Source organism: Condylura cristata, unplaced genomic scaffold (assembly GCF_000260355.1).
Source record: "Condylura cristata isolate star-nosed mole 26May11 unplaced genomic scaffold, ConCri1.0 scaffold00001, whole genome shotgun sequence".
NCBI lineage: Eukaryota > Metazoa > Chordata > Mammalia > Eulipotyphla > Talpidae > Condylura > Condylura cristata.
The window spans coordinates 35778604-35805575 of record NW_004567102.1 but is presented as its reverse complement, the minus strand read 5'-3'; the positions used below and the strand labels follow the sequence as shown (position 1 = coordinate 35805575).

Here is a 26972-nt window from a genome sequence, read left to right as displayed (position 1 = left end):
ACCCGCCCGCTGCTCCCCTCAGCAGTGTACTTCATCTATCTGCCTGTTCTGTTCCCCACTGTATTTCTGGTGAATCCTCTCACCGTCCCTGCACCTCTGGCCTGTACCCAGTTCTGTATCCATAAATAAATAAATCTTAAAAAAAAAAAGGCACCTTGTAAGGTTTAGCTATGACTGACTGACCTTGTATAGTAATACAGAACTGCAGGTAACAATAATGGTGGCTGAACAGGTCATTTAGGATTAGCAGCCCACACTGTGTTTCTTTAAAAGGAGAGACTTTGAGCACTTGAATCGGTGTCTATTCTGCCTGGATTAAGCCAGCCCCTCTGAGTAGGCGACACACCTACTGTTGATTTGGGCATATGTGGTACATATGAAGGCCAGCAAAGCAGATTGTTAGTGTTCGACTCTCCATGCACATGGGCTAGGATTTTAGCTACTTCTGCTTTGCTTTTCTCCTCCTCTTCCCTCACAGGTCTTCTCCAGCCTCTTTCTGTGGCTATAAAGGGCTCAAGTGGGCACTGTCCTCTCTCTATCTACTAAACAGTTTTGCCCAGCATGTCTCACACGGTCCTCAGCATTTAGCACAGTCTGGCAGACAGTATTGTTATGTTTGTGGACTGCATGAATATATGTGACTCCAGGCGGCAGGTTTTAGACAGGGTTCATCATTATTCATGCCCTAGGCTCCATTTTTTGGTATTTAGAAAAGGACGTTCCATCAAAAATCCTGGGGACTTCTTTATCTCGAAACAGTGTCCATGTCGGTACTTGGGAGAAAATCTAGGTTATCAGTCCACAAGGAACGAGTGGGAGCAACACTGACGAGATGATACGTCGTCCAGCAAATTTAGACGTGTGTGAAATGACATCTGTGGATGAACGAAGTTACGCTGGCTGACTGGAAACAACACAGAGCTGGCGAAGGACAAGCAACAGCCACGTTCCCCACAGCTCCACTCATAGCTAAGGAAACCACTGCTCAAACTCACATGGATAATGAGCTGGAAGAGCCAAAAAGTAAAATCTGGTGTCTTCATGTCCCATCCAAATATTTTTCCACATCCCATTAGGGTCTGTCATGTCTATCATGCCAAGGAAAGTCCTTTAGATTGCATTTCTGTGCTGGAAATAGGCTTCAGCTGTCCCGGGGTAAGCTGAAATGGAAGAATCAGTGTTCCCGGGCAGTCATAGCAAAGCCCTCTGACTCTCGGTGTCCCTGGCTTGAACCCTCTCAGGCATCTTTTGATAACTCCCTGTTTAGTAAACTCAGCAGAGGACTTTAGATTACATTTCTGTGCTAGAAAGAATGGGTTTCAGCTGTTCAGGGGGAGCTTAAGTACCAGAACCCATGCTCCTGTGTAGTAACACCTAAGTTTGTTGACATTCTGTGCCCTGGCTTGAAACCTTTTATTATCCTGAATTGGTCCAGCTTCAGGCTCACAGAAGTGCAGCTGAATGTTTATGGTGGTAAGCACAGAGCTGAGCATTTTACAAATGTTCTTTCTTCTCCTTTGAACAACAAAATAATCTATGGGATGAAGACCACCATCACACCCAACCTACACTTGTGGAAATGGCGCTTCCCAAGATTAACCAGCCTGTCACAGTCCAAAGATTTTGAGTGGCAGAGAGGGGACTTGATCCCTGATAGAGTCCCTACTGTGAAGCAGGTTCCTTTTTTTGCCTATCACTGCAGTTCCGTATGCAGTGCCTGCACCTCACAAGTGCCCTCCTTTCCCAGCCTCTTCACCTTTCTCCCAATTAATGCTCATCTTCCAAAACTGAGAGAGCGAGAGTTTTTCTCTCAGCAACTGATGCTCCAGTTCTCTGTAAGACAAGTCTGACCTTATCCACCAGGGGTGATCAGATGGTCATCTCCCTTAAATTAAAGGGCTCAGTGCTGCAAGACTGAAACCCCTTCTTCCACACCAGGTGTAAATCCGGGTCACCTATATTTCTGATCAACCACCTTTATAAAGCAGGGGTTCTCCTTCCCCTCACTGATTTGAAAATTTGATAGAAGGACTCACAGAAGTCACATTAGTGCTTTAGTTACTATTACTGGTTTATTGTGAAGGGTAAAAGTCAGAAACAGCCAAACCGAAGCTAAGTTCAGGGCAAGGTTTGCAGAGAGCAGGAGAGAAATAGCTTCAGCTCCCTCTCTCAAGCAGCTCCCAGCACCTTGAAGAATTCACCAGCCCAGTCATTTAGGACACAGGCAAGAATGATCAAATCACTGGTTATTGGTGATGAACTCAATCTCTGCCCCTCCTCCCCCAAGACTGAAATCTCCAACTTTCTAATCATGGCTTTTTCTTTTTTCAGCAGTCCTGGAATTCCCAGTCACCAGTCGGTTCATTAGTATAAAAAAGACTTATTTACTCAGGAAACTCTAAGGACTTTGGCTCCCAGTGCCTGAGGGACAAAGACAAAATATTTATGTTTTTATTACATCAAGGGTCAGAAACTTCCAGGGGCTCTTTTCAGAAACTTCTCAGAAACTTCCAGGGGTTCTTAACAGCAGAGAGTCCAAACTTCTCAGGGTGACCTTTATATTGTGTGTATCTTATCACTCATTTCTTGGGCCTTGTTCTGGTCTGAACTGGCTCCTTTCACAGGTTTCCTTTTTTTGTACTTTAGCCTCATCCTCCTGGTCTTTCACCAATATAAGCATTTCACTAAATCAACATTGAATCAAAGTATTTTTCAGCACTTGATTTACTCAAAGATGTGTGAAACCTCATAGATGAGCTAGCTAAACTTATTTTATATGTGTGGGACGGGGAAACCCAGAGAGGGGAATGTGGACTTATTATCTCTCAAAAGTCAGAGAGATAGAATTGTCTCTGAATTTCTGGTGAGAAGTATGGGAATGATCAGCTTAAACAATTAACCAGCTTTTCTGGAAACTTTCAAAAGCACAGATCAGAAGGAAAAAAGAAAGATTAATTTGATTATAGCAAATGAAAGATTCCTGTTCATTGAAAGACACTATGGACAAAATAGCCATAACAAAGTCAAAATAGTTGAAATGTCTAAAATTGATAACAGATTAATACCTAGAACTCCTGAAACTCAAGATAGAGTCAACCCAATATTTAAGAAACAGCAAAGGATGGAACATGCAGTTAGGGTAGATGCCCAAGAAGTTAACAAACCAAAGTAACTAGTTATTAGAAAAGTACAAGATCAAACCACAGTGAGATAATTTTATAGCCACTGGTAAGCTGTGTGGCGTGAGGTATGGATAAGGTTGTGGAAGTGCACATCTGGGTAGGGGCGGCAGAAGGGAGGGCAAAGAGCACAGGGGAGGGCATTTGGCAGCCTCAGTCAGAGTAAGTATACACATTCCTGCGACCTGCAATTCTGCCTTGGGTATGGAACCAAGAAGTCCTCAGAAGGAGGATCTGCAGGCGATTCTTTGGAGCAGCATATTTGTGGAGTTGTAGCATAATTAGCACCACTTCCAGGCTCATCTGCAGAGGAGCAGATGGTAAAATCTATTGAGATCTTCACAGGACACAATACATATACACAGTAGAGGCGGTGACATGGACAAATAGGAAAAGCAATCAGCCCGGGACAAAGTTAAGAAACAGAAAGAGTGGGGCAATGGGATGAGTTACATAATTAAAAAGTACAAGCACCTGAAACAATAAGGTTCTGCAGGTTGGCAAAGAATATAAATTAGGTCTATGTGGGTGGTAGGGACAGGTAACAAAAAAAAATCTGACTAAAGATCTCCTGGGTGAATTAAAGACAGAGGGGTCAGGATCCTTAATCCAGTTCCTTGCTCAAGCATCTGGGAGCACTTCGCTCTAGCAAGACCTCAGTCTTCCGGACAGAAGGGGCCAGTGAGAGGGGGGCAGCCCACCAGGTTGGGGAGAATCCTACATCTGGGGATGAACCCCTTTGACTTTATGCTTTGGGAGATTTCATTAAGTCTCTCAATGAGGAAACATTAAGGATAGTTTAGACGATGGGTTTTAGAAATGATGGAGGCAGAAGTGTGGTGGTAAATCATGCCAGGCTGTCAAAACTGCTAAAAACAGATGAAAACCTAGCATTCCCTTCTTCACAATCTTTATTTATTTACCTATTTTTTTTAAAGATTTATTTATTTTATTCATACAGAACGGGGGTACAGGTCAGAGATGCATGGGTGATGTGAGGGTTCACCAGAGCCAGAGTGGGGAGCAGAACAGGCCGACTTACAAAGTACACTGCTGAGGGGAGAAGCTGGTGAGACAGGAGAGGTCTGCTGCGCCATGTGGTCACCTCCAGGGCAGGGATAGAACAGGCACTGAAGCTGCAGCTCGCTTGCAGGACTGCGCTTTAACCAGCTGCGCTACCAGGGAGGGCCTATTTACCTATTTATTTTTAAGGCAGTGCACATGGAACTAATACTTAATTATGAGCCATAAGTCTGCTAGGGGGTTTTTACATTAATCATCTCATGGATTACTTGCAAAAGTTCTTATGGGTGGGAGTTATTTTTCCTTTTGCAGTTAGGGAGCAGGATATCAGAGAAAGTTACCCAGTGGAGCATCCATGCCGGCTTCCTCGTGCCTGTGGGAAGCTAATCCTCCCACTAGACAGTGATACCAACTAGTGGCTTTTGATGCCCTCCTTCTAGAGTTTTCTGCCCTGCAGTTGACCCAGGGTCCTGCCCTTATGCCACCGTAATCATGGGAACTGCTTCAGCAGCTCTCACTGGCCATGCCAATCTAGAACATCTATTATCTCTATGATGTTCTCAAATACCACTGGGGTTAAATTAGATTTGGACTGTTCCTGTTTGGCTTCCTTACCCTTGAGTCTTTAGAAAGGACACCTCTAGCCTGGTGTGATTTCAGAGAGCTGGACTTGCCCAACCACAGCACTTCTCCACTCTTATCTGAATCTCCTTCCTAACATTCTAGATGTGGCTGGTGGCTGGGTGGGTAGGGTGGATGAACTTTAATAGCAAAACAGAAATAAATTCCTGAAAGTAGATATTATAAAAAAAAATGACAGCAAAAAAATCTCTGTAAAACCAAAATAAGATGAGCTTTATCACATGCTAAAGCTTACAAAACTGAGATTTTAAGCAGGTCAAATCATGTTTGCTAAACTCCAGAACTGCAGAGTAAGTGCTGAGGAAATGCTATCAAGATCTTATTGTTTCATCACCTCCCCTCTGTACTCCCTGCCAACACGATATAAGCAGTCTATTTTGCCTCTGGCCCCAGTCCAGTGATTTTGCGTGAAATGTAAAAGAAAGCAATCTCATCCAACAAGAAGTATTCTAAGCACTCCGGGTGGTGATGGGCTGTAACTTGCTCCAGCCTCACCCAGACATCCTGTCAGAAACACTTGATATGATGATTAACACCATGAGCTCAATTTGACTTACAGAAGAAAACATTATTATTGGGGGCAACTAAAAAGTCTCATTTTTTCCACTAAGAAGAATTTATACAACTGTGGAGAAAAGGGTGTCACAAAAGGAAGTTTACAGAGCTGTGGTTTGTATGTGAAATCAAAACAAACTGTAAGGTTTATCCTACCCTTCTGGGAGGTAATGGAGTCTGAGGCTAGCAACAATATTTATTCTGCCATTACTATGTGCAAAGCGTCAGGCAGGTCAAGCTGTGGAAATACAGTGCTTAGCCTGGGACAATCCTTCTGATGGTGGCGAAAACCTCCAGATGAGATCTGCCATTTAGAGGTCCATTTGACTTGCTGCTGCTTTACATGTTATCGCAAAACTCACAATAGAAAGGTCACGCTAGCCCTCCGTACCCCAGCCTGACCACACTTCTCCTTCGTCCCCACAAGTGAACTTCACAGGCTCCCCTGGGGCTCTTGCTCTTCTAAAACTCCTAATATTTCTTGCCCCCAGTTTCTCCACTGTTATGCTGCATCTCTTTAGAATTTTTCACAGGATTAAACTGGGTGATGGTTTGAAAGAAAAAGAACTGAACATGTCCATATAAACAACTGAATACTATTCAGCAATAAAAAAGCTGAGCTCTTATCATTTAAAACAACTTTGATAGAACTAAAGGGAATATTGCTAAATGAAATAAGCCAGGAGGAAAATGACAAAATACTGGATATTTTCACTCATATGAGAAATACAGAGAAACAAAACTAAACATCAGACCAAACCAAATCAAAACAAATCCCAGAAATCTGACTGTGGAAACCAGAGAGGAAGGGGAGAGGGGAGAGCATGGTGAGAAGGGGCCCAGTGGACTTTGGTGGAAGACTATAAGGTGTCTCAGAGGCGGCTGTGGAGTGTTAATAAGTCTCCAGAGATGTGATCCTTTACCTCTGTATCACATATTGTGTTGTAAAACAAAATTGCCTCAAAAAAATTAAAAAGCACATTATGCCTTTTGTTTACATTTATTCACTATTGTGTAGGTAACTTTTCTGCCCCTTTTCTAGAATGTGGTTCAACAAAGAAGTCATCACCATTAAAAGAGTATTGAGAAGCTTCGATTAAATTCTTACTCAGGCTTTAAGAGTCCCTCATCTCAATGCCAAACATATTTTATTAAGATTATTTGAAAAAGTGTTTCCTGTTGCGGTTCTCTCTGGGAGTTTCTTTCTTTAATATGCATGTAACTGGGCCTCCCTGGTGGCTAGAGGGGTTAACTCTCAATACCATGAAGCTATGTGCTGCAGCACAAGTTTGATTCCGGCCTGGGAGCTGAGGACATCCTGCAGCAGACCTTTTCTGTCCGCTCCCCACCCCCCACCACCCCAAACACACAAACACACCCCTCAGCAGTGTGTTTCATTCAGTCTGCCTGTTCTGCTCCCCACTCTGTCTCTGGTGAATCCTCTCACCCCCTTGCAACCTCCTCCCGCCCACCCCCCACCCCAGTACCTCTGGCATACATAAATAAAATAAATCTTTTTAAAAAAGGACTTAAGAAATATATACTGTGGCATCTGGAAATAAGTACTTTATTAAGTAACATATACATTTATTTTATAAATTATTAAGTGACAAGAAAAACTCACAGGGACACATATGTGCCAGGCAATCTTTTGAGGGTAAATACCATTAGATCTGAAGGATAATACGAGTATAACCCCTTTTCATAGAGGATGGAACTAAGGCAGTGAGAAATAAATTGCACCCAGTACGTGGCTGAGCAGTGAACTCACTCCAGGCTGTGAGTCTAACCTGGTGAATCTCTGAGAACTAAGGGACCTGCGTTGCTCTTTAGGAGCAGGTGACTTACTTAACTTACTTCAAATCTTTAACTCTTGGTTTCCCTTTTGATAAAATGCTTTGGGGCCTGAGCAGTGAATGAGGGATTCCTGAGGAGTGCACGGTGGCCCCTGGGGCCGGACGGTGGCCCCTGGGGCCGGACGGTGGCCCCTGGGGCCGGACGGCAGCCCACGCTCCAGCGCAACCCCAGCCCCGCTGAACGCCCCCCAGGCAGGGGGGTGGGCTCTGTTTCTTACACTCACGCACTCCAAAAAGCCGGCTTAACACCATCAGTCTGCTTCAGCCGAATTACCCAAGACGTGCACGTCTGAACCCACCCGCACACTGGCCTGCACCGGACTTTCGTCCCACCGGCCCCGGGCGGGATCCCAGGTCGCCTCCCCGGCTCGCCGCCCACTTACCATGGCCTGGTAGCCCAGGGCGTTCATGAAGTACGCCACCTCGGCACCCTTGTACACAGTGAACCAGATGGTGCCCTGGTACTGGTCGCCAGCGTCGAGCAGCAGCACGTGGGGCTCCTTCTTGCGGATCTGCTGCACCTTGGTGTGGAGCCGCGCCACGCCGCCCACGCAAAGGCTGGCGTTGACGCACTTGCTGGAGTCCTGGCTGGTCTGCTCCAGTCGGCTGTGCAAGTCGTTGGTGTGCAGGATGGTGAGCTCCCAGGGGGCGGCCCTGGGCCACAGCATCGCGCCCAACGCGAGGAGCCACAACGCGGGCGCGGGTGCGGCGTGGGCATTCATGGCTGCTGCGCGCGGAGCAGCACGAGTTCCGCTAGCCGAGCGAGTGGCTGCGAGTGGCTGCCGCCCGCGCAGCGGCCGCGCGACTTAGGCGCCCTGGCAAGGTGGGGCGGGAACCGGGGCGTGTCCTTCAGCCTGGAGGCCGGCCCTGAGGCCCAGCCACGCCTGCGGCTCGGGGGCGACCTGGGAGCGGCTACAGGGGTCCTCGCGTCCTGCGAACAGTGAGGAGGCACCAGCCACCATCCCGACCGACTGGGGACCTAGGTGCCAGCAGTCCCACTGGGACTGCTCTACCCTGGTGGCGAGGGGATGGTCAAGTGTGTACCCCGCACGTAGGTTCTCGCTGATTTTTTCTTTTGAGGAGTGGAATTTTCTAAAGGGAATGCAAGGTTTGTGTTGGGTTTCTGGTACCGCGAGCTCATCACTGGAAAGAGAAGAAAGGAAAGGAAAGCCGAGAGAAAGATGGGACTATGAGAGAGGCAAGAGAGCCTAGCGCCCTGCTCTCTGGGTGATGGGAACAAGAAGTGGATTATGAAATGTGATCTCTTTCATTTTGACGCAGCAGGTCCCACATTGGTTAGAGGCAGGCTCACATGCCAATAAATCATTTTAGTTGATCAATAGTTTCAAGTTTAGTCAAGATTAAAATCTTGGCTATCAACAGCAGAAATGCGTGGACAGCGCTTGGAGGCTGAAACAGACCATGCCGAGTAAAATCAGCAGCTATAGGATGTGCTGCTCTCAGTTGCTTTTCTAGGCATTTTTTTTCTGTTCTGTTTTTGGGACTTAATGTTTTATTACAGACTGTGTGTATGCATGTGTGCTTTTACCTGTTTAATGCAAAGCTTTTAGCAATAATAAGTATGAATAAAATAAACCTCATAATAATTGTATTTAAAATTGCTGCAGAATTCCCTGTTTCAAGGACTTCGAATTGAAATCTTACTGCTTTGGGAAAAGAAGAGAGTGGATTTGGAGTCCCTACTAGCTGCTATGATTTATGCTTTACAGAATAGTAAATGTAGGCTTTGAACTTTTCCAAAATACATCAAGCTAACCCTTTATTTAAAAATTGTGATGAAATAAGCATATCAAAAGTTACCATTTCAACTAGTTTTATTTCATTTCATTTATTTATTTATTTATTTTTAAAGATTTATTTATTTATTCATACAGAACTGGGGTACAGGCCAGAGATGCGGAGGGTGAGAGGATTCACCAGAGACAGAGTAGGGAGCAGAACAGGCAGATCAACGAAGTACACTGCTGAGGGAGCAGCGGGCGGGTCAGGAGAGGTCTGCCACGCCATGTGGTCACCTCTGGGGCAGGCGGGAATCGAACTCATGAGGAAGTGGCTTTAGTTTCTCAGTGCAGTGCTTTAACCCGCTGCGCCACCAGGGAGGGCCCTAGTTTTTTTTTTAAAGAAATATTTATTTATGCATACAAGAGCTGGAATGTAGGCCAGATGTGCTGGTAGGTGAGAGGATTCATCAGAGACAGAGTGGGGAGCAGAACAGAAAGATCTACTGAAATATGCTGCAGCAGTGAGACAGGAGAGTTCTGTTGCATTCTATGGGTCAGCTCCCTGGCCAGGGATCAACAGAGCTGTAGATAGCTTAATAGTGCTGAAACTTAACCCCTTGCGCCCCTAGAGAGGCCACTGTTTTAACCAACTTAATAACTCATGTAAGTGGAATCATGCAATATTTTTCATTTTGTGACAGACTTATTTCACTTAGCATAATATCATTAATGTTCATCAGTGTTGCATGTTTCAAAATTTATTTCCTTTTGCAAGATTGAATAAAATCCCTTTTTATGTATGTACATGTGTGTATAAACACACCCAACACATTTTGTTTACCCATCATTTATGGACACTTAAGTTGTTTCCACATTTGGGTTATTATGAATAACACTACTCTGAATCTAGTGTACAGATATCTATTTAAGTTTCTATTTTCTATTCTTTTGTGTATACACCCAGAAATGGAGTTGTTCAATCATATGGTAAATCTATATTTAATTTTTCTGAGGAACTGCCATCCTTCTTCTATAACAACTGTGCCACTTTACATTTCTACCAGAAATGCACAATGGCTCCAATTTCTTCACATCCTCATCAATATGTATTTCCTGGTTTTTGATAATAGTCATCCTAAGAGTTTAAAGTAGTAACTTACTGTGGCTTGAGTTACAGTTCCCTAATGATTTCTTGAAGTTAAGCATCTTTTCATTTACTTATTTTCTATGTGTATGTCTTGGAGAAATGTCTGCTGAAATTGTGGGAGACTTTATATAGTCTAGATATTAATCCCTTGTCAGATATATGATTTTCCCCATTCCATGAGTTGACTTTTCACTCTGTGGACAGTGTTCTTTCATGCTCAAAATTTTTAAAAGTTGGTGAAGTCCCATTTATGTATTTTTAGTTTTATTACCTATGCTTTTAGTGTCACATCCAAGAAATCACTGCCAAATCTGATGTTATGAAGTTTTTCCCTTATTTTTTCTTCTAAGAGTTTTATGGTACAGGTCTTGATTAGGTCTTTGACCTGCTATGAGTTCGTTTTTGCATATAGTGAAAGATAAGAGTGCAAGTCCATTCTTTTGCACTCAGAAAGCTGTTGTTGGGGAATAGAAATTAACATTCTAAAATAATGTCTTTACTCAATTAGAAGGAAAAGTGGGAGAGCTTAGAAGGGCTTGTAAGACACCCAAGAAATTGTTCTCCTTGTGGAAAGATGTATTAGATGGGGTCAGTTTGGGTATGTTGAAACTTCACTGGCAAGTTTGTCACATAAGGATAAATACTTAACTATAGCTTGTATGTAAATATTAATATTATAAAATTACGGGTGATTTCTTAAAAGTATAATACACTTTGATATAATATTGTCACTTGGCATTTCCGGTTATTTCTAAAATATTATTGGTCACAAAAATTGAGCAATTTTCCTTGTCAATTGCTCAACAGTCATATTTTAATTATAGTTTTTTTGAAGTCTTTTGCAACATATGGAAATATTGATCGACTCCATGTTTAGAGGGATTCATAGGACAAAGACTCTAGGAAATATGCTAAGAATACAGGGTTATTATGAAACTGAGGATAAAAATCACAGAGCTTATGGAAAACTGGATTTTTAATAATTGCTATCAAGACATTGCCATTTTATACATGAGACTGAATTATCTATGGAGGACTTATATAGTTTAAAATTTTTTTTTGCTTGAAGTATTACTGTTTTTATGTGTTATCCAGATTTAATGCTTGTTTTGAGCTATGGCTGCAGCAATAGTAAATAACATGTTCGTTTTATTTTTTTGTGAACAGCGCTGAAATATTTGCTTTTTCTTTCTGACACCCCCAAAATATGAAAACTTTTAGTTAGTATTCTTATTTCTCATGGCAAAATATTTATTTGCAAATATTCAATAAGACTTTCCTTTTCTCTATAGTAGGGTATGGGAAATTTGAATGCATACAGAAGTTTTGATTAAAATATCATAGTTAAGACCCCCGCATGTCCACATGTGAGCATGTCAGGAATTAAAATTGAGCCTGAATGTCTTGCTTTTAGGATTCCAAGTCTATCTGGGTAGAAAACCACTCCTTGGGAATCCCAGCAACTTTGGGGGACCTCAAGAAGAAAGCAAATACCTAAATACACAGATATCACAGGCAAAGTCTACCAGAATCACTTCAAAATGCATGTGAGTCAAACCATCATCCTGTATGCCTTAAACTTTTACGTTAATGTATATCGATTATTTTTCGATAACAGTGGGGGAAAAAATTAAAACATCTGCTTTGTAAGAATACTTCTAAGATCATAACTAAACTTTGGGGAAGGAAGGAGGAGATGAGGGGAGCAGAGGGGGACAGGCAGGGGTGGTTTGGTGGAGGGTGAGTGGAACATGTGCACATAAGGGAGAGCAAAAATGTAATCCCAAAATTAAATAAAAAGGTAGATACAGCCCTCCCTGGTGGCACAACAGGTTAGAAAGCAGCACTGCTAGCTAGCTGCAGCCACTTCAGTGCGAGTTCCATCCCAGGACCCATAGGTGACCCACATGGCGCAGCAGACCTCTCCTGGATGGGCCGCTGCTCCCCTCAGCAGCGTACTTCACAGATCTCCCTGTTCTACTCTGCACCTTGTCGCTGGTGAATCCTCTCACCACCCCTGACCTCTGGCTTGTACCCCAGTTCTGATGCATAAATAAATAAAACTTTAAAAAAAAGTAGATACATTATAGACTGGGAAAAATATGTGCAAAAGAAATATCCAATAATGGACATTTATTTAAAAACACAAAGAAAACTCTTAAAACTCGACTATAAGAAAACAAATAATTAAAATATGGACCAAAGATTTGAACAGAATCTTTCTAACCATGATACCCAGATAGCATAAAATAAAACAGAAACCAAACATATGAAAAGATGCTCCCTATTATAATCCATTAAGGAAATGCAAGTTAAGATTTGGATTTTAGTGCAAACGGTGTGGTAGATATCACTGCACTGCACATCTACTAGAGTGATCAAAATCCAAAATCCTGACAACAACAAATGTTAACAAGGATATGAAGCAACAGGAATTCTCATTGATTATTGGTAGAAGATGAAAGTTGTGCATAAATTTGGAAGACAGGTTGGCAAAATATATTATTACCATAAAACCTGGCAATCTTGCTGCTTGTATTTACTCAAATGTTAAATTCTAAGTCACACACAAAAAAATCTGCTCACGAACATTTATAGGAGCCTTAGTCAGAATTACTGAAATGTGGAAACGACCAGATGTTCTTCAGGTGGTAAATAAGCTATGAAATATTCAAACAATGGAAAAACATTTAGTGCTAAAGAGAATCTGATTTTTTTTTATTCTACAAGATATGAGACCATGAAAAGACAAAGAGAAAACCCATAATGCATATATGTAGCAAGAGAAGCTAATATGAAAACAATATGATTTCAACTACAAACGATATGATTCCAACTTGGTGACATTCTGGAAAAGGGAAAACGAGACACTGAAGCATCAGTAAGTGCCAGGGAGGGAGGGAGGGATGAATATGTGGCGTGGAGACTTTTCAGCTCAGTGAAACTACTCTGTATGTTATTAGAACAGTGGATATGTTATACATTTGTCAAAATTCATAGACTGTACAACACCAAGAGTGAACTCTAAGGTAGAAGATAGACTTTGGGTGATAGTGATATACTAGTCAGTGTGTTCATTGATTACAACTATTATCACTTTGATATGGGATATTGACAGTAGGAGAAATTGTGCATTTGTGCGGCCAAGTGGCATATGGGAAATCTCGTTTCCTTTCAATTTGTCTGCATACCTAAAATTGCTCTAAATAAACAAAACCCCATTAAAAAAAGAGAATGATGTAAGTCCATTCCTTTTTTTCATGTTAGCAGCTTAGCCAGTAAAGAATGTTTCTTTCAATAGTTTTCATGCAAATATAGGATTTCTAATCCATTTATTTTCTTCATGTGGTATGAATAATCAGCAGTTAACATACATAGTTCCCACTCAATTTAAAGTAATAAAAGGTTTTCTTTATCTTTTAGAAAAAGTGAATCTCCTGTTCATAATTTTATTTACTTTGGAGGATTTTCCTCTTCTGAGTGGTAGAGAGATACTATACATGACATTTCTTGCCAATGTCTTTAAAAATGTATTGAATGGGATTAAAAGGGATTAAGAAACACAAACTTCCAGTCATAGATAAGTTGTGGGATGAAATGTGCAGCTTGTGGACAATGGTCAGGTATATGTGAAAAAAAATCTTTTAGGATATTGGGGGTGATTGCACAAAAGTGTGAATGTGCTTAATGCCTCTAACTTGTGCAATAAGAATGATTAAAATGATAAATTTTCTGTTTTATATATATATATATATTTTACCACAATTGGAAAATACCGTGACCCAGAGTTCTGCTTCTGATATGTATTGCCTGCTTGGTTACAGAACAATTTCCACAGGATATTAGGAGGTGTCTTAGCTGTCAGTGCCTCTCTGTGGCACTACCAATGTGTGGTGATGACTGGAGAAAGATTCTTTTTTATGAAAGGAACAAAACAAGATGCATGACAAAGTGCTGTAGAGGTTTCATCTGTGCAAAGATTATGAAATGTTTCTTTTCAGACAAAGTTTTATATGGCAATTTTCCTGATTTACTAAATCACATCCAGAACATGCAGAGTTCTTTGTAACTTTTAGTAATTTTTCTTTTTTGACAACAGCCAGCAGATAGTGGCCAAAACATGAAGGTTCTTTCAAAGAGATGACATGTAGTTTCCACCAGATGTAAGCATGGACTTCAAGGCTGCCAATTCTCCATGTGTCAAAATATTAAAGAGAAATGTCATTTCTCAAACATCACATTTGGAGTCTTTTCTTCACTAGAAACAAAATTTCAGAAACCTTATCATAGTGAGTGTTTCAGAGGGCAGAGAATCATACTATACCTGGCTCTCTCTATTGACACATCTGCCATGCTGCCCAGCAAATGTAAAACTCTTTGCAGTGGCCTCAATGATTATTATAAAAGAAATTTACTGGTTAGGCTGCCCCCGAATGGTGACATGAACATGGGAATTCCACTTGATCTTGAGAGAAGCATCAGGAACCATGGCTCCAAGGGTGGACACATCCACAGGCTGGATCAGCACCTGTTCCCAGACCTTTGGAGTCCTACAGTAATGCTTATTAAATGTTATTTTTACCATTGGGTCATTCCCTTCACACAGAGTGAATTTCCTAGGGCTTTTATGAGGTTATTTTTACAAAGTCCTAAAGGGTCCTCTCTGGTGGTGCAGAGGTTAAAGACATATGTTATCAAGCTATCACCAGCCACTGCAGCACAAGTTTGATCCTTGACCAGAGAGCTGATCCACATGGCGCAGCAGACCTCTCCTGTCTCACCTGCTGCTCCCCTCAGCAGTGGATTTCAGTACACTGTTCTGCTCCCCACTCTGTCTCTGGTGAATCCCCTCAACCCTCACCCCCCTACACCCTAGTTCTTATATGCATAAATAAATAAATCTTAAAAAAAGGAAAAAAAAAAACCTCAAAGTCCTGAAGATTATTTTGATATCCCAATTCACGTTTAAAAATAGTGTTGCTTTTTAATTTTTTTTTAAATCAGAAATTTGGAAGAGTCTAACCATTTGTGGAAAAACACAGTTCAGTTGAATATAGTTATGTCCTAAATAAAAAAACTACAAAATAAAAAGTGCACACCCACACATTTTTTTTAAACTGTAGGGAAAGTAAGGAGGGCCTTCTATGTAGCTAGTTCAGTGGTGGACACTTTTATCTCTGTTTTATTTAATTCTCACAGCAGCCTTTTCAGAGTTGAGGCTAAGGCACAGAAGGAGAAACATTTTGTCTAGTTCAGGGTAGCTGAGCTCTGTCTGATTATCTAGCCTTCTGGACTCAGAGTGGAACACATTGTTACCTCTTTAGAAAGGAAGGCAACATGGATTGGAAAATGAGCCCTAAGACCTTGGGCAAGATTCTTGTTTCCCCAGTGGTGTAGTTTTTCACTTTATGTAAGAAGAAATGATGTGTACTTTCTGAACATAAAAAAGAGAGGCCCAAGAGATTACCACTTGGTGACAGCATGTGGGGTGTTGCTGGCCCAGGGATGGGCTTCTTTCAAGGACAGTGGACTCTCACTGGAATGGTTGCCAGGGAATTGAGAGGGAAACTGGTAGTAATTGGAGCCCAAGAATCACTCTGTGGATGCTGAGTTCTGCTCATGCCAACAGGCTGACATGTATTAAAATACCTGAATTCCCTCCTTCCTTTTAGCAGAATGATTGAATTTAGATTCTCAGGGGCCATCAGCTGGAGAGGATCCCTTCAGACCCCTTCCATGTGCCTATAAAAGTGTATTTAATCTTTTAATTTTTACAACTGCCATGAATTGGATACTTTTGTTAACTGTATTATAGAAGGGGCACCTGAAGTTTGAGAGCTTGAGTATCGTGCTAATGATCATAAGCAGAAATAACCCTACTTTTAATTACTTAAACCTATCGTAATTACTAATATAATATTAACCTGACTTTATTGGCTCAGTCCTCACCTATTTCCAAGCCAGTCTTAGGATGGCGAGACTGCTTGGTATATCACCATTATGTCTGTCAACTTGTAACTGGTGACTGAAGCCAGAAGACTGCTACAGTTGGGGTCCCCTCTAGGGGGGCTTCTGATCAGGATAGATAGCCCCAGGGAAAATGCTAAAAAGTGGAGGAGAGCTACAGCTAAGTGATATAAGTGATTGCAGAGGGATTGCAAAGAGTCTTCCTCGTAATAGATCTTTTTTTTTTTTTTTTGGATTCAGCATTTGAGGGTCAGCATTTGGATTCAGTAGATTTGGGCCCCCAAGCACTGATTTCCAGAAGGCTGTTATGGCTTGGCAAAGAAGATGAAGACCAGGGAGCCAGGCAGGTGTTTTCCTGAGCTGTGTGAGTGAGGTCGTCATTTAGCTCCTATTTTGAGAGGTAGTTTGGAGGCTTCACAAGTAGGTGAGTAACTGAAACTGTTTCCTGTTCGTTGCTGTTGTGGCCTGGAGGAAAAAGGTGAAGGCCCAGAGCCAGGCATGAGTGTGGCCATTTATCAGGTCCCTTGAATATTGTAGCTTTTGTTGTGACTGTTGCTTGTCTGGTACTGTGCTAGGTCATCTTGCCAGCTCATGGAGCATCTGCTATTGTATCTTCTGCTGTCTTAGCGAGTCAGGACCTGGTGTATAGACTGGCTGCTGCATGTCCACTCTGGCAGGAGGAGGCCATCTTGCACTGTGGCCCATTGTTCAGGAGAGTAGCTCTGCGACCTCAGTGGCAGGAAGAAACCTGCTTTTGTTTAGGACTGGAAAACACTCGACACCACTTTGTGTGTATGGCCCTTTGCCCTCAGCAGCTCTATTTCTCCCTAGGTTGTTAAATAAGTAACTTTATTGTTGTTCTCTGAACCTGAGTAGTCTTGATGTTGTACACTTGGGTGAAGAACCCAGACAGTGACCAGTAACTACTTGGGCAGTGTCCCCAGCCGGCTTTGATACCCCTTGCTGCCTTGCATCAAACTCAGTTCTTAGGAAGAATGTGATAAATTTCTTAGATAAATCCACTGAGGCATGACATAGAATTTTTTTTGTTGAGAAATTTTGTGTCTGTGTGCATAGGTTTGTGGTTTTCTAATCTTGGGATATTGCAGTAATATTGGCCTTATAGGTTGAAATAAGAAGTTTTCTTCCCCATTCAATTTTTTTTTCATGAGTGTTTGTGAGGGACAGGCACTAACTTCTCTCTGAATATTTGGGAGCACTCACCATTGAGGCCATCTGGGCCTGGGATTTCCTTTACTGCTTATAGGTCTATTAAGATTTTCTATTTTTTCTTGTGCTAGTATCAGCAGTTTGTGCCTTTCTGGGGAATGTGTCATTACATCTAGGTTATTGAATTTGTTGGCATATGATTATTCATAATCCTTTTTATTCTTTTTTTTTCTGTAAGGTTGCTAGTAATGTCTTCTCTTTAGTCTATATTTAAGTAATTTGAGTCTTGTTTAGTTTTCTTTTATTTTTAAATTAAATTCATTTTAAAAAAGGATTTATTTATTTATGCATACGGAACTGGGGTACAGGACAGAGGTGCACGGGTGTGAGGGGATTCACCAGAGACAGAATGGGGAGCAGAACAGGCAGATTGACTAAAATACACTGCTGAGGGGAGCAGTGGACAGGTCAGGATAGGTCTGCCATGCCATGAGTGTCACCCTCCTCCCCACCCCCATCGAATTCACATCGCAGTGGCTGCAATAGCATAAGGCTGTGCTTTAACCCCTTAGGCCACCAGGGAGGGCCTCTTTAATTTTCTTATTCAGTGTAATCTGTACCATTTTTACAGATCTTTTAGAAGAACCTACTTAAAACATTTAAAATTATTTTCTTTTTAGCCCTTAATTCTTCATTATTTTTCTATTTTTATTTGTCTCAGGTTTAGCTTTTTCTAGAAAGAGTAGGCCTTTTTAAGAAAATGAGTAGGTTATTTATTTGAAATATTTCTACTTTTCAGGTATTTGTAGTTATAAGTCTTCCTTTAAATACTGCCTTCGCTGATTCCTCTCTTTCATGTCTCATTACATTAGTGTCATAGTGATTTCTTATTTTTCTTGGTTTCTTCTTTCATCTGTTGGCTACAAAGGAGTATAAAACTTAATCTTCACATTACTTGTGTATTTCCTGAATTTCCTTTATTTATTGCTTTCTATTTTTTTCTTGTTATGATTGGAGAACATGTTTTGCATGCTTTAAATTTTTGTTAACTTGTGGAGATTTGTTTGATGATCTACCATGTGATTATCCTGGAGCATGTTCTGTGTGCACCTGAAAAGATTATATATTCTGTTGTTTGGTGGAATATTGTTTAGATCTCTGCTGTGTCGAATTAGCTAATAGAATAGTTAGCTAATTGTTCATGTCTTCTATTTCTTTTATATCTTATTTAATTACTACTTTTCTAATTAACAAAACAATTGATTTTGGATTTTACAAACATCTTTTCCATATTTATTGAGGCAATTGCCTGTTCTTTTTTGAACTTCCATTATAACGATTTGCTGATACTTAACCAACTTTGCGCTCCCCAGCTGAATTTCCTTTGATTGTGGGGGCTGTGGTCTTTTAAAATATTATTTTCTTTTCTAATATTTTATTTATTTTTTCTTTTCTTTTTTTTCTAATATTTTAATTAGAATTTTGATATCAGTAACTATGAGTGAAATTGGGATATAGTTTCTGTTAAGTTTTAGAATTAATCTGATATTATTTTGTGTGAATAATTGGAAAGTTGTCCACTTAAGTGCTTTTGGGAACAGAATACATTCTTTCAAATCCCCACCCTGTATTTACCAATGTAGTCAAGCGCCTTCCTTAAAAAAAGTGGTTCAAGGCCAGCAGTACTAGGCCAGAAGCTTGTCATACGTGCAGAATCTCAGGTCCTACCCTTGACTTACTGAACCAGAATCTGCATTAGGATCCACTGGTCATCCATGTATACATTAAAATTAAAAAAATTTGTACTTGAAATCATAAAATTTAGTTCAGTGATTAATGTTCTCCAAAGCCATGTTATTTATAATTCTGCCTTTAAAAATGAACTGAATCTTTAATTCAAACTTAACAAAAAGAAGTTTATAAGACCCTGAATGCAACATAAAATTGCCACCACTCTTCTGAGGATATCATTGCAGCTGGGGCTGACCCATAGTCTGATGTCATTTTGCCCATATCTCTTTCCTTCCTCTTCTTGCCTCCTACTGCTCTGGAAATAACTACAAGTCAAGAATGTTAACTTCCTAGACCAGTGTTACCTGAACACACCCTCTCTGGACTGAAAAATCAAGTATAATAATATCTTTTTTTGTATGCATGTTTTCTGTGAAACTTAGGCTTGAACTCAAGATACCACTGTGCCAGACCTTGTGCTGAGTAGCAACTGAAAGAAACAAGCAGCTCCTTTTTTCCTTCTTGTAGTCTGGCTCCAGCATTTCCAGAAAACTTGAAGTGGTGGGCAAAGAAGGACCAGCAGCCTGGTAACCACTGAGGAGCCGAGAGGGTTAGAATTGTGCAACATCAAGTCAAAGTGGCAGACATCTCAGGAATTAAGATGTTTCAGATGTAATTCTTCACAATCTGTTGAGTCCTTCTTAAGTCTAGTCACAGGATCTTTTTTTTTTCAGAATAAATCAGTAAAATGTATTCTTACAACTTCACATTTTTAAGATATTGTGATGTTTTTAAAAATAATACAATAGTTTGTTTTTACATCATTTTGTGCCTTTTTCCATCTCAGTTGTAATCCCCCTGGGCTTCCCATCACCATATCACCCTGTGCTACCACCATAGTCCAGTGCACTCTCCCCCCCCCCATCTTCCCCCTTCCCGCCCCATTTTTGATCCCATTCCCCACTCCACCCCTTAAAATGTCTCTGGTATATAGTTGTTCATTATTATCATTACTTTCTCTCCTGGTCTACAGGACCTTTTTTAGGGGGCTTGTCTTGCATTGAAGAACATAACATGTATTCTAGGGTTCTTGGGCTGTTTCATGTCAGTAACTCTGGATGTGTCACTGGCAGTGGAATATTTTAAACTAAGCAAGAAGCGTGGGCGAACCAAGGCAGCCTCTTCTTCCTGGACCATCATGTTACCCAAGCAGGTAGCTTAATCAAGTACAGGAGCAGGAATATTACTATAAAGGTGCAAAGCTCATTTAACTTAGGAAAAAAGTGATGACTTTTAATTTAATCAATAGTCTGGATGAGCCTAAATTCTTGACTGGTGACTAATCTGCTCAATTGATAAGTGTTTGAGAAATCAGCAATGCCTGTTCCATAGACATTTAAAAAGTTCTGAGAATACGCTTTGATTAACTAAACTCCTTTAAGTTCTCATCAGCTAGTTAGGTGTTTCTTGGGTTGCCATATAGTCACAATTTTCTGGAAGAAGATCACCTTGGATTGGGTTGGATTTCCTGTACTGGAGACTTTTACCGAATAGATTCCTACGGCGTTTCCATGTGCAGCTTTCTCCTGCATTTCTGCCTTTCTCCTTCCTCATTTCCTTTCTTGAGTTCCCATCTCTTGCCTCTTCATTCCTTTCCATATATATTGGGGGGCCCCAGTTGCCTTAATCAATAAATTACCTCATGGACATTTACAGTGCACTAGGCATGATGTTGATCACTCTGGAGGGTGCAAAGGTTAACACTATACATATTTTTTCTTGACAAACTTTAGCTTGAGAAACAGGCATACACAAACCTAAGATGACCTCTATTGCACATGCTGTGATATAAATATTATAGAGAAATTCAGGAGAGGGAGACATCACTATTGCTTCAGATGGTCAAAGGAAAAGACTTCCCAGAGTGGGTTGGGCTTTAATTAGGAAAAATAGCAAAGATTGTTTTAGTGATGTTTATTGAAGAGAAAGAAATGTCACAGAGCCAATGACTATTTCTTTTTGAATCTCTGTTTAAGTTTTTTTCCATCTAAAGTGAATAGTGATTTCTAGAACAGATTTTGCTTATGCTTTGAATTTTTCTAAACATTGTATTTACAGGATAACTATTTCTGAAAATTCTATCTATAAGTATTGGTAATTTTCATGATAAATTAAATATTTAAATTTAAGTTTTCAGACATCTATTAATTTATTTGACCTTCAGATCGACCCATTTATGAAGTTAAATACTGTTTAAAAGTTAAATACTGTTACCACTTACCTAAAGAAAAAGCATTGAAAGTTCTTGGCTATACTGAATTAAAATACTGGAAATGATTATAATTAGCTGAACATCTTCCTGTTATGTTTGGTCCTCATGTCATTTCAGAGAAGCTGTGTTCTTTCTTAAGAGCTTCTTCAAACTTCTCATCCAGGAATAATGGTAAATACTGTAGTGTTCCAGTGCAGAACTGATCAATTATCTCATTATCAGCAGGGGTTGTATAAAGTTTTCCCAAAGCCAAAATATCAGCATTTTCTATCCGTGTATGTCTGAGCACAGCCTTGGTATCCTAGAAGTTGGAATCTAGTTTGAAAGTCCTTTATCTCCTGCCCTTTCTTCTTTTGACCCTGGCTTCTGTGGCTTCCTCTTGGACAAGAGGAAGTTCAAAGCTCATTTCACTTTGCTGAAAGGAAGAAAAGAAGTCTAGAAGGTCAAACATCTTCTCTTTTGATCACAAATTCACAGCTACATGTGTTCTCTCCAGATTAATTGACATGCAACTACTAGCCCAGTTGAATTTGAGTAAATTAATCTCCATTAACATGATCACACTAACTACAGACTTTAATATGCACTGTTGTTAGTATTTCCATCTTCGAAGTCATCAAGAAAAAAACTGTAGCAGTTACTTCATTTGTCTTAATATACTAGTGTCATAATTAAATGCTGAAAATCCTTACTGGTAGTAAGCTCTGTTACAGTTAAATCTTAGGTTCTTGCAAACGGATGGTGTGATGGAGGGTCACAGAGAAAAAGGTTAACTTTCTCACTCATATGCAGCTGGGGAACACTCAACCCTTTGCAGGTTTTCGCTCCATGTTAACCAGGTGGTTGCAAAACCTTATCTGGGACTTAAGGCAATTTTCTACCCTGAGGACAAATAGATCATTGTTTACGGGTGGATTAAAAATAACCCGTGACTGAAAAACAAAGTAAAATTCCTTATGAGTTTAAAAAGGGGAAAAATGATTAAGTTTGTGCTCAAAGTCAACATCTGTTTTCCTTTTTGTCCCTTACTGCTGCTTGGTGTCATGGCAGCTGCTGACTTGGGGATAAAACCTCGGTGTTGGTCACTATATGCTCTGCTGACCAAAGATGATTTTAGGGCTCAAGGACTTGGAAAATTTCAAGATAGAATGGAAGTAAAAGCTTTGTTCTGCCAAGTCTCTGTGTTCTTGCTTATCTTGCCCTGTGTTGCTTTCTACCCTGCCCCTTCCTTTGGAGTTCTCTTGAGTAATATTATTATCGTTAATGCTCTCCTCCCCGCTTTGATTGGTTTCCTCCCCATTTGCTGACTACCATTTTATATTTTCCTGAGGTCAACTCCTGGCTGACTGGCCAGAAGCCTCAGAAACAGAAAGTACCCAAACAACCTTTTCATTAGTCTTTAGAATATTACCTCAGAAAGACTGAAGTTTGAAAGCTGATTGCAAGCAGAGGTTGAATACAAACTCTTGTTGCTATGTGGAACTTCATTTGTTTTTCTGCTTGAAAGCTGATTGCAAGCAGAGGTTGAAGACAAACTCTTGTTGCTATGTGGAACTTCATTTGTTTTTCTGATTGTGTGTGTGTGTGTGTGTGTGTGTGTGTGTGAACGAAAGAGTGAGAGAGAGAGAGGAAGACAGAGAGACTCTATGTGTTTGAATTAAGACAAATCACTATTTGCATTCAATTGTTCTCACCTCCCTTTTACATGGTTTCGAAATATATTTTTTCTATTATTCTTGCCATTAACACACAATCAGAACAGACGGTTTGGCTGCCCACAATGGTGTACTGTGAGAATTGTCAAATATGAAAATGCTTCTGCCCCTGATGACAAAGAACTGTTGTTACAAATTCCACCCGAGTGCTCCTCTTTTGCCCAGGGATCCTCCCAAACATCCCTACAATCCAGCCTGTGGAAGGTTCATACCTGTGTAGTTAAGAGCAGCCTTCTGGGGTCCTGCTTCACTGTCCCCCTCACTGCATGCTTGCCTAGTTCATACCCTGTCCATTGCACCAATTATTATATACTAGATTAGCACCTTCCAACATTTAACCAGGAGTACATGGCTATTCAGTTAATATTAGTGGTGTCACACAGCCAAGAGTTGTGAAGAAAGCACAGGAAATCTCTGAACAGTGAGAAATTTCTCCAAAATGCAGGCACTAATCATCACACTTTCCTCATAGGAACAACTTTGTGATAACTTAGAGGACCCTAATACGGACCAGACCTCTTGGCGAAGAGTGAGTTTCTTGTCATTAGAAGCAGACTTAAAGACCCAAGACCCTTTCCCAGAAATGTGAATAACACAAATTCCCAAAATTTGTGAATACCCTCTCCCAAAAATGGTAATAACACAAGTTCTTCCAGAAATCATATAACTGATTTGTTACATGAGATTCATACCTGCTAAATAAGTGAAGAACCAGGTATTCCTTAAGACTATTGTTTGCCTGACTGGGCTTAGATATATGATGACTAAACAGTCAATTGAAGATGGAGTAACCTGTAATTATGGAACTTTTTCCTGGAGCACTGCTCATCCATAGCAACCGAAGGAATGTGGGATGAAATGACAAGCATATGTGTGGGATATCAAAGTGCTTGGGAGGGAAGTGGCTTGATTTGGGGAATAAGTAGTTGAACTTCAAACAATGATGGCAATGAAGGAGGATTTGTTCTCTGGGATAAAATTGAATTAGATATCTGGAATGTAGGTGGGGAAGTGATTTGGGGAATAAGTAGTTGAACTTCAAACAATGATGGCAATGAAGGAGGATTTGTTCTCTGGGATAAAATTGAATTAGATATCTGGAATGTAGGTGGGGAAGTGATGTCTAATGTCTCAGCAAGGAGGAGAGCCAGAAATCATCAGAGAAGGAAGGAAAAACTAAGGAACAATTAGAAATGGTGCCAGTTCACTGGGAGAGGAACCAGCCCTTCTCCAGATTTCCCCCAGACTCTCCTGCACTAGCCTGGAAAGGAGAGAGTATAATACACTATGAAGCACAGAAGCACAACCTGTTGGAAAGTTCAAGAAAAGACATACAGGTGGCTGGGGAGTGGGTTCAGCAGTACACACACACACACACACACACAGGAATACTACACAGCTATAAAGATAAACCCTTGCAATTTGTGACACCATGGAGGGAACTGGCAAGGATAATGCTAAGCAAAATAAATCAGAAGGAGAAAGACAAATACTGGATGGTCTTACTTATATGTGGAGTATAGAGATAAAAACAAAGAGTCAGTAAAAACCAAAACAAAACCCTTATAATCTGACTGCAAAACTGCCAGCCATAATGATAGTGTGGTGGGTGGAAGTGGGGAGTGGGGAGGACCCCTTGTAAGAATAGAGTGTCATGATGTCAGATTACTAATTTTGGAAGACTTACAAAAAGATAGCATGTGTGTGCTTGTGAGTGTGTAGGTACTAGTAAACTGTGAATCTAGGACAGTAGTAATGTGAGTGTTACTTTTTCTGTTCTTTCTAATTTCCTGAAGTTTGAAATTTTCTTTAGGAAGGTGTGTGTGGTCTCCCTGGTGCAGGACTACTGGGACACGGGTGATAAACATGTATGCAATAAACATTTGTAGAGTTTTATACATATAACTTCCCAAAGCAGATACAACAATATAAACCAAATTTACCACAGTAAACATAATTTAAAAAACTGAACTGTAAGCTGTTCCTGGTCTCCTAGACTACTGAGGCAGTCATCATCGCTACGGGTCATGTGAAGGCCATGCTAGCTCTTTCAGTGTCCAGAGTTTGCACTCTGGGCAGAGTGAATTCTGTAGTCCATGGTGAGTTCTCTGAACAAAGTTGTAGGTGAGAGCTGTTGAGGTGAAGGAAAGGACTGGAGAGACATACAGAACTAGTCAGAGTGACCCCTGCATATGATAGAATATCAGCGTGGGTCCTGGACCATAATTCACAAGTCTGCTAACTTGAATGTATTTTTTCCTTTGTGAAATGCGGATTATAAAATTTCTCCCTGACATTTTTGTTAGCAATTTTAAATTTATGTGGTTGCCCATGAAAAGTGTTAGTCATGACTTTTGCTAGCAGCCCAGGAAGCAATATGGCTCCTGGGAAAGGCCAACATCCTGGGGGCCTGTAACCTGGAGACCTGCCTGGAGCCACAGTGCTCTTTGATAAATATGGTTGAGTCGCACACACCTTTCTTTCTTACTTTCAGAAGATTTATTTATTTATGCAAATAAGAGCTGGGTGTAGGCCAGAGTTGGGGTGGAGGGGAGGGGTGGTCAGAGGATTCACCAGAGACAGAGTGGGGAGCAAAACAGGCAGATCAATGAAGTACTCTGCTGAGGGGAGCAGCGGGTGGGTCAGGAGAGGTCTGCTGCACCTGGTGTGTCACCTCCCAGGGCTGGAACTGTGTGCTGCAGTGGCTGCGTATAGCTTCATAGTGCTGAGACTTAACCCCTTGTGCCACCAGGGAGGCCACACACACCTTTCTAAAGGAAATTTCTAACTTCAGGAAATTAGAAAGAACAGAAAAAGTAACACTCACATTACTATTGTCCTAGATTCACAACTTACTAGTACCTACACACTCACAAGCACACACATGCTATCTTTCTGTGAGTCATCCAAAACTAGTCATCCAACATCATGACACTCTATTCCTGCATCATTCTAAATAATGTACTTCCCATAAGAAAAGCCATTTTAATTTTCTTATTGAATAATCATGATATATTTCTGTATCTAAGGGTATTCAATATTATCCAACCATATTCAATAATCGAACTTGATAGATTGCTTCTAGAATATTTTAAGTGTCAAGTTTAATGCATTGCCTTTGCTGGCTGTGTTTCTTTAATAGATTTCAGCCTAGGGCAGACTCCCACTCTCCCTTTTTTTATATTCATTGAATTTTTGAAATGTCCAAGCAGAGGACTTATAAAGCACACCATGGGTTTCTCCACTGTATCCTTTTTGGGCTGTAATTCTGAACCAACCTGCTATTCTTGGCTTTAATGCTGTAGCCTGAGGATCTGCTGTATATTGGGGTCAGCACCCAGAGAATTAAGGGTAAGCCGTTGGAAATATTTGAAGGAGCAGCCTCATTAATATACATTTGAAAGGTTTCAGTTTCATCCAATCCCTATGCACCACCATTATAACCTATGTTTACGACAAGATAATCATATTCAATATATCATGATCTCTGGGATAATTTCTAAAATGCAAAGTCAAAAAGGACCAGGGATGTTTGATTTAATTTCCCTTTGTGCTGGTGACCTGGGCTCACTGTCAAGGCACCAAAAGTGAAATGAAGGTTGAATATGGATTTGAATAAAGAGGGTGCATATGTTTTTATTTATGAAGTTGTTTCTTCCTTCATCTTGCTCAAAACAGACAGATACACTGGATATGGTAAATTGGACTAAGGTTTTGAATTGTGAAATTGTTGGTGAATGGAGTGGACAGAAAATTGGATATGCCACTGCCTTAAGCCACTTCAGTATCTCTACAGCTCTCATTTCCCCAGAAGTCTGTAATTGTGGAGATGGCCAGGATTATTTCCAATGAGGAAACAGAAGCCCAGGGAGATAAAATGAATTGCCCAAAGCCAGCCAGCTTGCTGGTGAGCGGACCTGGGATTAAAGCCTGTCTCTTAAATCCAGATCTGTGTTTTGCCTGTTGTTCAGAA

General features: G+C 40.8%; 1 protein-coding gene across 1 annotated transcript in view; it reads right to left on the bottom strand.

The window, feature by feature from the left end:
- Window positions 1–8022, bottom strand: part of NT5E (5'-nucleotidase, ecto (CD73)) — a 47829-nt gene extending 39807 nt beyond the window's left edge. The window contains exon 1 of the mRNA XM_004673661.2: window positions 7639–8022. Within this exon, the coding sequence (XP_004673718.1) occupies window positions 7639–7977 (339 nt within the window). The 5' untranslated portion in view covers window positions 7978–8022. The remainder of the gene's footprint in view (window positions 1–7638) is intronic.
- Between the last annotated feature and the right edge of the window lie 18950 nt (window positions 8023–26972).